Source organism: Labrus bergylta, chromosome 12, assembly GCF_963930695.1.
Source record: "Labrus bergylta chromosome 12, fLabBer1.1, whole genome shotgun sequence".
NCBI lineage: Eukaryota > Metazoa > Chordata > Actinopteri > Labriformes > Labridae > Labrus > Labrus bergylta.
In genome coordinates, this window is record NC_089206.1 from 12692444 (window position 1) to 12711149 (window position 18706).

Here is an 18706-nt window from a genome sequence, read left to right on the forward strand (position 1 = left end):
TATATACAATGATAGACAAACACCTTTAGCCCACAACTAAAGAAAGAGACCCCCCTATACATTACCAGGATGTTTATGCCCCCTTTACTTTTCGTTTGCAATGTGTAACGCACAGAGGCAGAATGGAGGGACAAAGCGGTGGCAGTGTATAACATGAGCCAGCAGGGTAGAACAGCTTTGTGTGTGAGCATGTCTTATTGTGTGTTTATGTGAAGCTCTGTCTGTTTGTTTACATGACGTGCATCTTGTGCTGCATAATCCAATGTAAAATCATGCTGCTCGAGCACGATGCTAACATGCTAACCCTTGCTTCATTAAGAAGCTCGGGAGTAGTAAACATGTGTATAGGGTGCTACACTAATAAGGCGTCTGATGACGATGAAACTACAGAGCTTATGTAAACTGTTTTTCTGGCCATATGGGCTTTTCATTTTCTCTCTGTGAGTACTTCTAATTTTTTCACTACTCAAGTCGAGCTAGCCAGTGGACATATCCAGCCCACGCAAACACGCACACCCGTTCAGCTGCACTTCTCCATCTGTCTGCCTCTATGTGGGAGAAAAGCATGTATGTTAAAGACTGACTCATCCGCATAACCTCTGAGGTTTCTTCCACCCTGCTGTGGAAGATGTGTGGGACGTCTCCATGCAAATTGGCCGGGGTTACATTTCTACCATGCTCTGTGAGAGACCCAACTGGTGCTCATAAGCGGTTCGGGGAGCCCCCTGTTTTTGACAGAGGTTATTCGCTGCCAACCATCTTTGTGGGGCTTTTTGGGCAAATTGAGTGAAGTATTTTCCCAACGTTTAATCACAGATTCAATGTTCTTTGCGCATGACGAGTATATAAGCTTAAGCCTTCCAGAAGCAGTCCCAAGTATGTGTGAAACAAAAAGCATTTTTGCACAATGAATAACCTTAAGCTAGAGAGTTAAACTGATTTTCAAGACAAGCGAGTGCAAGGGTGAGTGAGCACAAAGTCTGATGAAAACAATTCTTGTGTTTAAAGAGGCTACGCATTCAGTTTTCAGGCTGCTGCTTAATGCTCATGTAGACTATAAAATACAGGTCACATGGAAAGAGTTTACTGTAGGTGGGTCAAGAAACAAAGAAAAGCTGTGATTCTGTACTGTTTCTTTGTTAGGCAAGTGTTGGCATGAGGGTATCAAGAGAAAGCCTACAAAAGAGAAGGAAATAATTAAAATAACAGAGAACAAAATGGACAAGAATACAGATAAGACCATTGGTATTATGTGTATAGTGCTTGACTGCTTACACTCCACTTGACTCAAAACTTAAAAATCTATATGATTTGAGAAGAAAGCCAGTCTGAATTTTATGGTATGACTGTCATCAAAAAGTGAGCGTGTCAGTGTCTAACATCTCATGCCAATCGAGCCTTTGCAAAGGAGATCATGAAATAAGAAATGAACCTCATTTTCTTTTCATTTAGGGAACTGAAACAGCTCCTTTCATGGCTGACACTGAAACACAAGGTCTGTTCAAACATACCCTCAGGTCTTGGACCACCATAACTTCAAAGACAAAGTTTGTCAAGGTGTTTCCCCAAGACTGATGTTTTACCATATAGAATCATTGTAAGTTCTCAACCTCAGGGTGTTAAATCATCAGCACCAAAATTTGAGAATACCCAATTTGTCTCCCATTCACATTTAAGCCTGGATTACTGACAAATCTAAGGAAGTGTTTCCTTTTTCTGATTTGGTTTGAAGCTGAGGCCCTGGAAAACATGCTTGAACTTTGTTTAGTTCTGACAGTCCAAGAAGAGCCAGTGCAAAAACAGACATTCTTCATATTTAAGTACAGTGAAGTCACCATTTTTAACAACGTGCCGTCAGCATGCTCCATTTTATTACAATTCATTTACAATATAAACAGTCAACACTGGGCAGCTATTGCCCTACACAGTTCACTGTTATTGTGCTCATTTTCTTTCTTAGCCTTGTTGGGCATACAGTACATCATGTAAGCCTTTGGAAACGATGCCCTGCCGACGCTGTCTGTTAAAAACTAGCAAGTCAGGCACATCGGAGCTTTATGATAAAGCTGACACACATTTTGATTGACTATTTCCCCTTTGCTTGTGTATCTGGTTTTCAGAATCAGAATCGGTTTTTTTTTATTGCAAAGGAAATTTACATATACAAGGAATTTGACTTGGTGTAATGGCTACAAAAGATACTCTCTCAACTCATGTACACATGCAGCTTCATGACACTGTAGAGATGTCCTGATTCTGACAGGCCTAGCATGATTAAAAATCTCTGTACAAATGAATTATTGAACTTATGGTGTAATCGCATTTTGCTCATTTATTCTTAAGGCAGGAAAAAGTCAAAGTTATTTTGTTAATACCAACACACGGCTGACTTTAAGAAAAAGGACTCATGTTTTAGACCTCCAGAGCTGTCCTTTGAATTTCCTTCGCGCTTCTGATCTGTGACGGGACCTATGCCCCCTACCCAGAAATCCCTGCTCCATCTCAGCCTACACTGAACCATAATTACCTAGGGCTTACAGTTACATAATAGTGGTACAATCCTTCCACTGCACATCCGACAACAGTGGACTCAAACTGCTTTGCAGTGCATGACTGCACAGCTTACTGGCTTGGTTGTGTGTACGTGGATGTAGGATGATTGTGTTGGCTGGGAAAGAAACAAAGAAAGAAATAAAGAAACAATAAAGAAAAAGGAGGAAGGATGGCTGACATAGAGAGGGGAGTGTGTTGTTATGTAACATGAGCCTGCTTTGCATTATTCCTGGTATAAAGTAACTGTAGAGTCAGAGTTTTGAGGCAAAGGGCTTTGCTGGGTTTGCTTGCCTCAGCTAAGGCTCACACTGACAAATCCAAGGGTGTAGTGACGCCATGCAGTTTCTGTGCATTTTTTTTCTTTTCTATATATCTCATATGTAGTGTTCATTTTTTTTTGACAGACATTTCCATTCCTGCACTTTGATCAGATCATCAACACTTCTCTCTGACATGGATTTTTAAACAGATCAAGAGGTGTGTGTGTGTGTGTGTGTGTGTGTGTGTGTGTGTGTGTGTGTGTGTGTGTGCGCGTGTGTGTGTCAGAGGATGTCAGGTTGGGCGTAACAGAGCCAGGACGGTTGAGCTTAATCACATGATTTTTTTCATCCTTCTGATTATTCTTCAGGCGTCTGCGTAGTGTTGCAGTCATACATCAAGGCTCCTGGGAACTGCTAAGAGTGGGAACAAATGTTCCTTTTGAACCAAAGAGTCACATGCTGAAGCATTCAATCCCCGTGAGGCGAGCAGAAAGTAAATCCCATGATCATCTTTCTGTTCGCAGTGAACAGAGAGGCTGGGTGTCTGTGTGTGTGTGTGTGTGTGTGTGTGAGAAGGAGAGCTAGTAAGCACTGCATGGCCAGTCACATTTGACAGCCCATCTATCTCAAACTCCTCCCCTCCTCTCTTGCAGCTCCTAGTCCCCCCTTTGGGTCTGATGATGGTGTCACCCACTGCACAGCAGTATACACTCTCATCATGTTTTAGGTATTACTGCTTTTATTTACTGAGCCAATCGCTCGCTGCTGCTACCCTCATAGCCACAGCAGTCCATCAAGCATAAATCATTTATGAGTGAGAACACTGCACCACAACGTCAACTCCCCCCAGCACCCTCCCTCCACACACACACACACACATAAACACAAATCCATATCACTATTCACACCGCCATGTAGTACTATCCAGACAGGCTGTTTATTGTACCAATGCCCTACCTCTTTCTACAACGCTCACCCCCATCATTGTCGTACTACGTCACACTGCAAGATATTAAGTAGCACATAATTTGAATTAAGCCAGAATTAGTGTCATTACATCACTCTCATATTCAGCTTACGATGATCCCCAATGCTGTGATTGTATCTTGAACCCTGTCTGACCACCAGCTCCATAAGTATCTATTCAGCTAGAGTATTCCCAGGCCATTCCCCTTCCCAAAGCCATTAAAGCTCTTCACTCAGGGCTAAATGCAAACATGACCTCCATCCGTGCCCACAGCCTCTTATTCGGGTCAATCAAAAGAGGGCTTTTAGTCCCCCTCCATAGATCTCATAATGTAGTGCTCTAACGCTATGGTGTAGAGACATTACCTAACACTCATATGAGACCCCAGCACTGAAACAAATTAATTAAAACAGCAAGTAGTGAAGTAACTGATTCATTCTACACTAAAAACAGCTCATGTGAGATCACGAGTTCAGTCAAAAAGCAAGACACTGTTTTCTTTTGACAGCAGCTACCAGTGAGTCTTTCCTGCGTCTATATAAAGACCTTCCGTTAGCCTAGTCAGCCTCTGAGAAGCAGTCGTTATCCCTTCAAAGTGATTAAACCTTGTGTGCATCTTGCAGTGCTGTACCACCAACTAGGCTGTCAGGCTAATTTAGTTGAAACAGACATGGCCTCTGGCTGTTATTATTACTTTGAACAATTAAGAGCTGTACTGCATTTTTTGTTGGGTTTGTTTCAAGTCTGACCCTAGCCTCATAAAAAGGAGAGAAATAAGAAATGAAAGGATTATTCTAAATGTGCAATTTAGAGTTTTTAAGTTTGTAGTTACATAACAAATCCTTGGGGTAGAGATTTCAATAACATGGCCCAATGACAGCCATGCAGTTTAGCCAACAATGCATGCATGATAGTTACTAGTTATAGATTATATAATAAATTACATACATAGTTATAGATTACTACCTGTAATTACCATTTACTAAACTGCATGCATCATACAGTATATATACTGTATGTGATGTAAAGCATTGCTAATACTGATCTTTTACTTTATCAAATAACTTACCGATGCTGAATTAAATTTAATTGGTTTCTAAATTAAGTATGTACTAAGATTGTAGTGCTTGACCAGTAGTAGAAATCTAATTCCCCTTGCATTATTTTTCATTCAACTTTTCATTGCTTTGGGTTTTCATAAATATGCAAAGAGAAAATAACATGGAATTGCAAGTAGTAAATACCTGCACAGAATCAACAATGGACAGATAAAGTGTTCAACAATGTAGAATAAATCTCTTAAGATGGAGTTAAAATACACTGTACAGTACTATATGTATTTACACACGTTCTCTGCCTACCTTTCTGTAACTCGTGCACTGTTGATTACTTACATGCCAGACGCATTTTGTGGTTTGTCGACCCAGTTGACGACATGATCCAGTGGATGTGGGACTGCTTGAAGAGTGTGTTTTGCCTTTGAGTGTTTGTGATGTTCTTCTCCCCTCCTGTCAAGGGTCCAGGACAGGATGCTGGTGTGTGTAGTGGTTGGTCATCTATTCAATGCATCTCTTGACTTTTGCACCAGGACAAATCAAACATAGTACATTCATACGTTACACTCTCCCTCCCCTCTCCTCCTGTCTTGTCTTCCTCTCTGCTCTGCCTCTTTGCTTCCCCGTCTCCCTCCCCTAGTGTTTGATCGCCTTTGCTGTTCTTTCTAGGTTTTCCCTCTCACTGCTTCACACTCATCTTGGCTGCCTCTCTGTCCCACACACACACACACACACACATGCGCTCTCTCTGTCAGGCTGGCTCAGAGGGGTTGTAAGGAGCTGTGCAGCTTAGGGACGGGGGATTGTGATAGTGGGCTACGGCATTGTGGCCTGTACCAACTGGTGACAGCGAAGGGGTCAACAGGATCAGACAGCATAAGACATTTGACTTATCATCTAGAAAAAAACCCCAAATTTAAACACCTCCCATCTCAAACATCACTGCTTTGCTTTGTATTCATTTTATCGTTTTACTGTTGTAGGATGAACGCCTATGAAGTAAACTGGAATAAAAGAAGATACACTGCATATTAATAAATCACCACCTCTCATCATATTATCAGGGGAAAAAAGCCGTTATTAAAATGATCCCCACACTATGACTTTAAAACGATTAACCTTGTATATAAAAGACACCTATAGGGTTTTTACAACTATACGATATTCTGGCTCTGATGATGTTTTTGGGCAATTTTAGCTTAACCTATTAAAAACATTAGCTTTTTACCAATACCACCAAACACATTATGGAGCCCAGGCTGGTGGGAAGACTCTAAGTATCTCCTTCTAATTTTATATCAGTCAAACCAGTCCGATGGTAGTGGCTGGACGTCAGGCGGTGGTTGGGACAAAAATGAAGCCAATGCGGTCGTGCAACGTCCTGCAGTTCATTGAGGGTCCTCTTGAGGCTGGTTATAAAAGAACATGAAGTCAACTACACACCCATCCAAAAATGCCAGATTTTACAGCAGAATTAACATGTTTACAGCCAGGTTCAAAAAATGCCATGCCATTTATTTTTCTGTCATTCCAAACATGTTAACATGTCTTGGGAAAAACACAATCTTTACGCCTTCTTTTATTGGGCCTACCTCCTTACTACAATAACAGCATTCTGTTGTGCGTAACACTGGGCTCCTGGATTAGCACCTTCCTTTCCAAGGTGTAAATACAGAACACCGTCACAATCACCGCAGTTTTTGTCAGGTTTGGTATATTGCAATGCATGTACTAACTTAACTTATTTCCATTTTCGATTTTTTGCAGAAACGCCCCATATTGCATATTCATTTAGGCAAACATACTATATGGACAATGCGTTTAGCTCATTTGAAAGACTTCCGGTGTTCCTGGAGCCATCCTTAAGCAGACACTCGATGAACCGCAGGATTTTGCACTTCTGCACTGACTTCATTTTCCCTAATATTACCTGCTGCATCAGCTGGAATCCGAACTCTTAAAGGTTTTAAATAAACACAAGATACTTGTGCCCTAATGAAAAGATAAGTGTTAAGTGAAGTCAGCCCTTGCTCCAGTCATGCCCCTATGTCCTACTGTTAAGTTACATACCTTATGGTCATTAGTCGCCACCCCAACCAAAACAGCATTGCTTTCTTCAACAGACCCCGGCACTGTACATGCAAGCTCCAGGTAGTGACGACGCTGATACTACCTACCCTACCACATGGCCTCTCTTGGCCCCCACAACTAAATCGTTTAGACTGAAGGACAGCAAGAGCCAGGACTTCACCAGGGTTGTCAAGTGGGACAACTGGCCACCAGTGTTTTGCCCAAGTAGTCCCACAACACCTCAGGAAGGGTGGACAGTTAACTCTGGCATCCCAGAGTCCCCCTCCTCAATTCCAGTTCTCACTGCCCATTATACCCACATGCAGAGCTTCTATATCTTACCTAACCCTAACCCTTTAGTACATGGCCATCACAGCCCAATCAATGTTGCCACTTTCAACAGACCCAAGCTCCATTTATGCAAGTTTCAGGTAGTGACAAATCAGATAATACCTCTACATTCTTTTTCTACTCTACATACCAACCTTGTGACAGTGAAGTAGCCCCAATCAAAAACTTAACGCGACTATTCTCCATACTCCAAAGGTCCCCTCCAACTAAGACTCCTCTTGTCTACACTTTCTCAGTTCATCCACTGTCCCTGTTTCACCTGAGCCACTGCCTCTGTACACTTTACTACTTCTTCTTGTTGACGTACCTGCTCCACTACCAGCTTCTTTATTTCTTTGGAACCTGCTTTATTACACACAATACAATACCTCTAGGTGGGTTTGGGACAATGTTACTAACTACACTGTCTTTGCTACCTGATATCAACAGTTCTGTTCTTACCTTTGCATACTGGAAAATGAATCATTGCTAGTTGAAGTATCCCTTTCCCATTGCCACACTACTCAGGCACTGCGGCACCCCTAACCATTTCCTAATATACGACAAAGTGAAAAATGTCCATTTGCGTTCACACATGCAGCGTAGACCCACACATGCAGAGTTTTGTTCATATGGGAAAAAACTCTAAGTGATATTCAAGCAAGCACAACCTGAGGTCACGAAGGACATTAGTAATCACTTTGAGTAGTAAAGTGACTGTGTTTGTGAAAACTGTTTACAAATCACTTTTTATTTGTCAATGGATTAATTAGATGCCATAAAGGTTCTTACAGCTGGTAAAATAGTGCTTTCTCTTTTATTGCCAGCTCTTTTTTTCCTAAGAAACCCTATTTAATGGACACTTTAAGTACTTGGCTTCAGGAAATAGAACATCTGAGCATCCTCACAACTTATGAAAATTTACAGCAGACTTGACGGCTAATTAAAAGGTGAGAAACCAAATGTCCTTCATTAAGAAGTGATAACATTTCGGCTCAAAGGCTTATGAGATTCATTAATTATGTATAGCAGCAGAAGGCCATTTATATCTACACCCATCATCCTCTGATTAAGTTTGCTTAGATTTTGAGCAGCATATAATTTGGGAAATTCAGTTAAAAAAAAAAATGCAATCCTCATTTTCTGTTTGCAAAACCGAAGGGATTTTTTGTGCTTTTTGTTAAGTATGTTTCTTAGTGTAAATATCAACAACAACATACAAGGGTGCACTAACATGTAGTTCAGAACAAACTCATACAAATACTCCAATAAAAACACACGTCATCCAACAAACACCTGTGCTGCTACGAACACCCCTGCTAAATGTCATGCACGGGGGTTAATAGGCACTTAGCATCACAGACTCTGCAGGTCCTGACTTCCCCTTCCCTAATTAGAGGCTTCTAACAGCCAATTACATCACACTTCAGCTGGAGGAGGCAGCTCCAGTCTAACCACTAATGTCACAGAAAATGCATTACAGACAACGTAAGGAGATGGAGTTGTATCATATGGTGATGAGATTCATGGCTTTCGCTGCTTTTATACTGATGCTGTCCTTAATGAACCCAGAGATGATTCAAATATTCTTCAGCTTGCACAGTGAGTTCTGCATCATGTATCTCACCTGTGTTTGGTACAGGGACTGCCAAAAGTCTGCCATATTCTTGTGTAGTCTTCAAACCTCATGACTTTTCGTATTTCTTAAAGATGAGAGATTTTCCCTCTCACTGTACATGCTGACCTCTAGCCACCGCAAAGTATATTGCAGCATATTTCAAAGGCTGCTTACCCTAACCTCATTGGCGAGTCAATAGTGACATCTGCTGGTGAACATTGTGTATTACATTTTAGCTCACACTTTGTGTGAGGTTAACTAGGCAAGAACAAAAAATATTTCAACAATTTTCAGCATGTTTTTGCAACACTAAAAGCTCCTTTCTCTTCTCAAAATTGAAATGCCATGAATTATACTCAGAAATGTTTATAGTCAAAGAAATATCACCTTGATGAAAAACAGTTTAAGATTATTTTGATATGATGTGTCATGAAACACAGTTTTAAACACATTTAATTTGTTGTTGTTTTTTGGTTAGATACGCCCAATTTTAATTCATTCAGGTGAACAAAAGGGGATTTCCAATGTGTGTGTGTGTGTGTGTGTGTGTGTGTGTGTGTGTGTGTGTGTGTGTGTGTGTGTGTGTGTGTGTGTGTGTGTGTGTCCGTCTTTGCTTTCTCAGCTCTATCAGTGCTGGCTTCCTCTTTGAAACTGTGTTGTCTCAGTCTTCTGCAGCACAGTCTCTGATGTGGCTTGTGAGTCATACTGTGGTAAATATACTCATCTTGCGCATGCACACTGGCATGTACACTCACACATAAGGACAGCAGCTCAGGGCATGTATTCACATCTATACATTCACTACCAACAGACACAATAGTCAGTTTTCCCTTTGTATATTACACTTAGCTTGTTCATTAAACACTACGCCTGCTGACATAAGGTGCAGGATTTACCCAACACACACAGACACAGAGACAGATGAAAAAAAAAAAAAAGTTCTTCACACCATGTCTTCACAAGCTGCACCAGACAGTAAAGTCAGAGCCCTCAAACTTTATTAAAAAATATCACATTATACTGTATGGGGATATTCTTGGGGTCACCATGGCAACAGACATCCAAGTGCCAAATGCACAAATGTGCACACCTGCCTGCCAGTGTTCCAAGTTGTGCCTGTGAGCCTGCCTGTTACACAGCATCTAGGTGTTGTTAGCTAAACGTGGTGGGATGGAGAGGTGACAGTAACAAGGCCTTTGTTCTCAGAGAGAGGAACATGTGGCGCCCTCAAAGTGTTAGTTAGCCATTGTGAGACAAGAAAGATATTAGGATTGTGCTCGCTTCAACTGTGAGATGCACAACCTTTTGTGTGAAACAGAGCTGTATCTTGCCAGACTTGGTAAGGAATACGACACAGTGAGTGACAGCCTCTAAGAAAAACAGTGAGTCTTAATTGCTGCATTCAATACGCTCATGTATACCTGTTATGCGTTTTACATTTTCTGACCAACCTCACCTCTTATAATATGACATGTCTGACTTGTGTTTTTGGCTTTCTGCTGTTGTAAATGTGCACGTTGCCATCTATAGCTCGGTCCTAAAAGTCGACAATTTGAAATACTCTTAGATCCTTGACTATGATGCGTCTCTGCTGATGTCCAAGTGTGCACTTGTTTTGCAAGTGTGTGCAATGTTTCTCAGTATCAAAATCGAGATCTAGTGACTCATGTCGAGAAAACAGCCTGCCCGAACCGGGTGAGTGACAGTATTGGTTTGACTCGTCATGCTGAGCCTTGCCTCTGATATACAGCAGTGAACTTAGTTTATTATGCACGTATTAGTCATTATCAGATGAAAAGGTAAACCACGATGCCAAATGTTTTGGGTGACCTGTAAATATAAAGGCCAATTATATTTTGTGTTTCCTGTCCGTGAAAATGTCAGATTATGTGTGTGTGATGCTGTGTACTTCTGAGTCAACACAACATAAACCACAGCGTTGCTCATTGTAAAAATTAGTCAATGTAATATATATTTTCTGTATGCAGCAAAAAGAGATTTAATCTGTGGATGCTAAATGCTATCATAAAGCAATATTTATTAACGTTTTGATGAGATTGTAAAGGGATTTAGTTCTGCACTATCATTCTATTAATATAAAAAGGAAGCCAATATGTCACACGATTACAGTAAATGCCTCTTTTATTTATGCCTTCGATTCTCTCCCTGGGGTTTGTATGCATAATAGTTTGTGTTTGAAAATAAAGCGTTTCTGTGTGCATGTGTGTGCGTGAATATATGCATGAGTATGTGAGTCACGCACCACTATCCAGCCCCCTGGGCTTCAAATTCTGATGCCCATCTTTCAGCTCCTCTACTGCACACTGAACCCAGTGAACCTTCTGCTGTTTACACTCTCCCCCTCCTCCAGCTCGCTCTGTCTCTATTTATCTCTCTCACACACTCTCATGCTCATCTATTCTCCCTCCGTCTCTCTCTTACTTTCTCCCTCCAGCTCCCTACAGTACATCTCTCTTTCTCACGCACTCACGCTCTCTTGTGTTCTTCGTCTTTTCTCTCGCAACCCTTCCTCCGCCTGCCTCTCTTTATCACTGCGCCTGCTGTGTACCTACCCCTGAAGATCAAGACTTATTCAGACTCAGACTGTCTCTAACTCTATAAGCTTCTGTCAGACACTCAGGGTCTCTCTGTGTTATGGCTCTATCTTTTGGTGTGTTGATGTGGGGCCAGTGAAAGAGTCAGACAGACAGAGACGAGGTGACAGAGGGAGAAGAGACAACAAGCAAAAAGGGAGAGAAAAGGATGTCTGTGCTTGAGGTTGAAGCTGAAGATGGAAACCATCCTTATCGTCTCATTGCCACCAAAGCCTGACTTTCCAAACAAACAAACTCATTCCATCAGGTTGCAGAAACTCAAACAGCTGGCATGTCATCAGCTCTCTGCTGCCCACACTTAACCCCTTCTATCCTTTACAACTTTCTCCAACAACATGACTTCAAACAACGGGGCTCTTTAATCTGTTTGGTTGCATTTCTGTGTCAGCAGATCTCCCTTTTTTTTTCCATGAATGAGGATATATGTGCATGTGTTGTTTCTGTAATAGTAAGAGGGAAATGTATGGGAGGAGTTGGAGGGGGGTATGCCCCTCTTCTGAGCTCTTCAAGGACGTGTGAAGCGGCGTTTTTGAGTCACTGGTTGACGTAATGTTCCCCCCCATCTCCCGGGAAAGAAAAAAACAAAAAAACAGTACGTCATCTTTGGTCCCGGAGCTCTGAAATGCTTTGCTTGCACTTCTCTGGTGCATTGTGGAACTGAAACACGCTATTAATAATCCTGGTTAAGTGTGAGTTGAGTGTGAGCGGGTGAGTGTGCGTGTTGGACCCTGCCTGAAAGTCCATTGAGCTGTGTAGAGGAGTTAATGTTCATCACATGGCATGCACCTCAGAAGAACTCGCCCCGCTGCGGCAGAGAACACTTTGTCTCTGTGCGTGCTGCTTTGTATGTGTATTAGAAAGTGTTTGAATGTGATCAAAGAAGGTAGAGTATCTAGCATGCACACCCATGTGTGTGTGTGTGTGTGTGAAGATGCTCACAGAGTGTGAGAATGTTATAATTGGAATTATGCACTCCCCATAAATCATACAAGTTTCGTTTCAGTGCAACAACCTAGCCATGTCACTGCCTAACAAGCTTCTGCATGTATTAAAACAACATGCTTGTCATTGTAGCACACGCCTGTTGCATAGTCTTAAATGATGCCTTCTTTTTGCTCTTACCTAACACTGATCAACAAGATTGGTTGAATTCTTTTTTACGCTTTCAGGCTTTTCTTTTTAAAAACCCTGAAGCAGAGCAGAGCTTGCAGAGCAGAGCTCTTCACTCTGTGGCACACGTTGGGAGACCCCGGGCCTGGTCACAGATAGCACAGATACACTGTAAACGGCTAATCGGGTATCAAACCAGCGGAGAAGAAAAAGCGCCTCCACTCCGTGTCTCATTCATTATTCACAGCCAGCAAATGAAGTTGGTACAGTGGGAGCAATCAATTATAGATGAGAGAAGGTAGGAGGGAAAGAGAGTGAGATTTAGAGAGAGAGCGATGAAGGGGATGGAGAGAGGCCTACCTTGCATGCAGCAGAGCTTTGGCATGTCAATGAACATCACTGTGGCATTCTGCAACCTGCATGCACAGATCTGCTCAGGTAATGGACTCTGGGGGCCAAGATTCAACATAGCAAGCCTTAGAGAGATAACTTTTAAGTATGCATGCATCTTTCACACCACACCAATAGCATTGAAGTGATAATGACTCAGTATGCTAACTTTGTAGTTCCTCGGTTCACTTCAGTGTGTGTGTGTGTGTGTGTGTGTGTGTGTGTGTGTGTCTGTGTGTCTGTGTGTGTGTGTGAGTGTACTGCTGTGCTCACACACTAATAGCGAAACTGCGTTTGGTCTTTTCAAAAATGTCGAGCTACAGTCATACGCTCCCCTCGGAAGGTTACAGCTTGTGCCGAAAACAGGATATAAAATTGGTTCAGATGCAGATTTCTAAAAAAAAAAAAATGATAATAAGTAGTGTCTTCGATCTGCTCTTTGTTTGAGTCACATGGGCCTTTTGTCTTTCTCACTCCTAGTTGTTATTATTTATGTCACATATACTTCACCACAGACAGATGTTCTGAGATAATATAGTGGTGATTTCAGGAATTAAGAACAACTCATAACCTTTGTTACTTCTATGAAGAAGCTCTCCAAATTAAGATGTTTTGTATTTCCTCCCTCTCTCCTCCCTCTATTTTTTTTGCAGTTATCTTTATTCATTTTACAATAATGAGTAAATATGTTCATAATTTGCATTTCTGAATCTGTATATAGTTGAATTTGAACACATTCCTATTTTTTCTTTTGGATCTTTTGTTGTTGCTTTATGGAAATACTCTTTAAAACGGTGTCTACAAAAAACAGTCTTATACAAGTTAATTTATCATATTCTCTACATAAATTGATTTGATCTTGTCCATAAGGGTAAGGAAATTGAGTTTTGATATCACATTTTTGGGACTTTCCTGGACAATCAAGCAGCCTTTTGTATCTCCTTCTGTGGCAGTGAGCCATTCAGGCAGTTTCACAACCCCAACCTGTGGCACTTATGCACCCATTTGCATTCAACGCGGGACTGTCCCATAGACGCGCACACGGATACACACACAAACACACACACACACACATTTGAGATAATGCACACCACCTGAATTGTCATTTATAGTGAGGTTTTTACTTTCTGCACGTCTTCTACAGCTGTCCACACATTCATATGCAGCTGTTCTCAATGAGCATCCATTGTTGTGCTTGCTTTGCCTGACTGTGAAGTTGTGAAGTGTGTGTTGGAATATTTGTATCAATCCCTCTGTCACCTCACTCGTTAAATGTCAGATTTTGGCTTCAAACTGCAATATTTTTGCTGTTAGTATTTGCCGTTTGTGTGTAAGCGCGTGTGTTTTTTAGTGTGTGTTTGTGTGGGCAGAGAGGCTGTTTGATGTGAGTCATATCCAAACCCAGGCTGGTTTCTCACACATGTGTGTGGGACGCATCCAGATGGCTCCTCAGGGCTGCACAAATGTCACTCTGATAATGAGACAACAGGGTCTGTTGAAGCGCAGGTACCGTACCAGGGCGGCGGTGCATGCTTTTACACACAAACACACACACACATACTGTACTCACACACTCACAGCACTCACTCACCTGTGGAGAATGATGGGGGTAAAGGAAGACAAAGAAGGAGGGAACAGGGGGCAGTTCTAAATCAAAAACAAACGTGTAACACATTAAGACATGTACAAAACTGCTGATACAATGAATGTCTCATTTCTCTTATCTTCTTCTAATGGATACATTTGCGGAACAAGCTTTATCTTGTTTAAGGCTAATTATCTGAAACCTGCGAGAAATGATGAATGCAATAATATCCATCCCCTGACCTGAACTAAACGGCAACCTCATCTCCGCCCCTCTTCAGTCCTGAGGGGTCATCCCAGGTCGCCGCACAGTTTCCATGGGAACACCAGGCACGGAGGAAAATTCTCCTGAGAACCAAACAGTGACACCTTATGCCATCTCCGACAGACTTGGTTGAGTTGCACATAGAAGTGTGAAAGCAGAGTGAGAAGTTGTTGTTTATTTAATTTTCTTACGAGTCACAAGAGTGGCCTGTCAGCCAAACGCGTTTTCACGCTCGCTCTCTCTCTCTCTCTCTCTCCTGCATGAAAACTCATTTTCACCAGTACCCTTGTGGACATTTGCTCACACATATTTTCTTTGTCTGCATCACTCCACTCAGTCGCTCTGTCACACAATATATTCCTGCAAACACAGGTGCAACCCTACTGTGTGTGTGTGTGTGTGTGTGTGTGTGTGTGTGTGTGTGTGTGTGTGTGTGTGTGTGTGTGTAATTCCAGCTCTCTGAATGCTGTGACCTCATGTAACTATTGCACCACCTAACTATTGCAGGGTTGTCAACCCTCCAACAGCTCAGTCATCCTTATGTGGTAACTGCACCTGTTTATCTAACATGCACACAAAAACACTTTTATATGTGAGCACAAAGTCTCCGATACTAATCCACTGACACCATTATGATCCAAGGCCCAAGGCATGTGCGTTTGTGTCTGTGTGTGTTTAGTATGTGAGGTGGGTGGCATTTTGCTGTTGTATCAAACAACGTCCACTGCTGGCTGCAAATTTCCTCTGAGGTGATCTGTTATAGTGACAGGGAAGCAAGTATTTTTAGCCATAGAGAAAGGACAAATAATGAAGCAGGAAAGACAGAGGAAGACAACGAGAGGACGAGGGAGGGAGGGAAAGGGGGGAGTAAAATCAGAGGGTAAACCAAAACCACCTGGATGTTGCTGACTTGCTGCTCCTCTGTTTAGAGCACGGTCTATAAACATCACATTACACAGGCACACTCACAAACACACAACCTTATGGTAATGCACACACACACAACACACAACACACACACACACACCTGACATATAGATAAATACAGAGATGCATAGACTTTTATAGTTCAATTGGTGCCAATGTATAGAGAAAAGCTTTTTTCTTCTTCTACCGGCCAATATTACATTTTGGCCACTAATTTATTTGTTAAAAACCAGAAGCAAACTTACCCCTGATTTCAGTAATGAGCTTAAGTAGTAAATTAAACAAGAGAGATTGTTTTTCCTAGGTGATTTCTTCATACTGACAGTAAAATGTTTTTCATTTCAGCATCCATTCCTTTTTTCTCTTCTCATAAGGTTATCCTATGTTGTTAATTACACTTGAGCTTTTTGACTGAATGTGTTTCTTGTCATGGCTTCCGTCTTTTCAAGATGACTGCAGTTTAATATCTCTGGGTGGGAACATTTAAGTTGTAGGAAGAAGCAAAATGGGTTACTTCAGCAGTTTAGTATCATGGTACTGACGAAGCAATAACTCCGAACAATAAATTAGGAGTGAAAGGATGGAAGGAAAAAGATTGAGACAGACTTCTTCTTTTTACTTCTTCTTTTTCTCAATGGAATTCTTACAAGAGTGAGACTTTGGGGTTTTTGGGTCCATTCCATTGTCACGGCAAGAGGGCCGCTTTGGCCTTAACCTCAAAGTAGCGGTTAAACAAAATAAAGTGCTTAGAGAGGGGGTCGGGACATTCTCATTTGTACACGCAAGTCAAGAGGCCTCTGTGTAGCACAATGTCCCCTCTCTCTCTCTCTCACACACACACACACACACACACACACACACACACACACACACACACACACACACACACACACACACACACACTCACTCTCTTTATCTGTCTTTCTCTCACTCACACTCACACTCACACACTCACTCACACACACACACACACACACACACACACACACGCACACGCACACGCACACGCACACACACACACACACACACACACACACACATACTCAGTATCCCTCTCTCTCTCTCTCTCTCTCTCACTGGTTTGTTCCCTGAGTCAGCACTCTGCCTCAGCTCCAGTTTCTCTACCCAGGCCCGCCTCTGCCCGCCGGCCTGCAGGACACTATTAGGACATCACTGTGTGTGTGTGTGTGTATGTGTGTGCGTGTGTGTGTGCGTGTGTGTGTGTGTGTGTGTGTGTCTTTGTGGGAGGGAGCTACTGTTGCATTTACGTGGTCAGGTCCTTTCACTGTCTTATGCAATACGATATTTTTCACTTTGCGAGTAACCCTGGATATTTTTGTCTGCTCCAGCGAATCAGCTATTGTACCAGAGCGCCATAAAAGATGCAAGTCTCCTCACGCTCTTCCAAAACACTCCCAATGGGTTTTGCATGTTGTAGTGTGTGTGTGTGTGTGTGTGTGTGTGTGTGTGTGTGTGTGTGTGTATGATTTACTGGATACTAGTAGTTCTGCTAACATGGCCCAAAAATAGCAAACTGGAGAGGTGTGAAGTAGAAAAGGAAAGGACACTTTAGTAGAGGAGTAACTGACACGGGGTGAGTCACTTTCATGCACACACACAAACACACACATTCACACACATACAAAAACACACATACACACACCCTTGTTGTGTGTTCACCCAAACTCTTACCCATATACATCCACACAGGAGCATCTACTATAAGAGCTCATGACACACACATAGGGATGTGAAATTGTCTCACGCTGGCTTTTATCACTGCTGAGTGCGTGCGTTTTTAGGCAGGAAGCACTGGTTTGTGTCACGCTGACATGTGATTGGCTCTGTTTTGTGATTTAATTTGTGGTCACAAATGACAGTAAAAGACAAATCGTTTGTCTGATATCCATAGTGCCTTTGTATCGTTAACTTCATTAACTTTTCATCTATAGATTAAAGAGATCGGTCAGCTTGTGCGCTCTGCAAGTCATTGTAGAACCTGACACTGTGATTGGTTGTGTTTCTGTATTTCTTTCAGGCAACTGATTTACGGGAGATATTGTGTCAGGTTTCACCCGGACTGACCCTAAAGCCTCTTCAGTGTAAAAAGCAACCGTTTTGGCAAAGAAAGGTTTTTTGTCATGCATTATTAACACATTTTCAGAGTAGTTGTTGCATGTTAATGAAGAAGATTCCTCCAATAGATGGGGCAGTTGCCTTACAGTTGTCCATGATTAGCAGTTTATTTATATTTGGTGTGTACAGTATGTGACCAGAGGACAAATGTGTCATTAAAGCTATCTGTTGCTGTTTTATTTTGTACCACATTTGCCTCTTCAGCTTCATTTTTTTAGAGGTATTTTTAACTACTTTTCCAAGTAGGTTCAGTCAACCAAACTTGATTTTTTTCCTCAGGTAGCTTTGATGTTGCTCAGCTACTTTGAGTGCGGAGTAATTGGAAGCCGGCAAAGCTATGATTTTTAAGTAGTTTCTCCAATACTGAAAGCCACGATTACTCCAAGCGGTCCAGACCATTTCAGTTGGTTACATGTTAGAGGGGTTATTTTACTCCAAGCCTACACACTGAATCTGAATCTGTAGTTTGGGAGGTAGAAACACCGTAGATCAACAATCGGTCAATCAGTCATCACTTGTCTTTAGACAGTTAGTTAGCAAACCTGCCATTTTTAAGTACCTCACTGATTAATATACAATGTACATTCTTTTTTTTCTTGTTTTTAAAGGTTTATTTTTGGGCTTTTATTGCCCCTATTCAGAGATAGGACAGCGGACAAAGTTAGAAATCATGAACAGAGAGAGCGGGGAATGACATACCGTAAGGAGCCACAACCCGGATTTGAACCCGAACCACATTTTTGTTTTTTTAGTCTTAGTCTGAAAATGTATCCTTGAGGAGTTTGGTAAGCTTTGTTTTCTTTCTCACAAAGATATTATTATGTGT

General features: G+C 41.8%; 1 protein-coding gene across 3 annotated transcripts in view; it reads right to left on the reverse strand.

The window, feature by feature from the left end:
• The window catches only part of LOC109980996 (dysbindin domain-containing protein 2), a 28777-nt gene that overhangs the window by 7232 nt on the left and 2839 nt on the right, over window positions 1-18706 (reverse strand). The window contains exon 1 of one of the 3 annotated variants that reach the window (XM_020629602.3): window positions 5175-5625. The exons of the other annotated variants lie outside the window; for them this stretch is intronic. Within the exon in view, the coding sequence (XP_020485258.2) occupies window positions 5175-5217 (43 nt within the window). The 5' untranslated portion in view covers window positions 5218-5625. Of the gene's footprint in view, window positions 1-5174; window positions 5626-18706 lie in introns of those variants that run through there. 3 annotated transcript variants of the gene reach the window in all.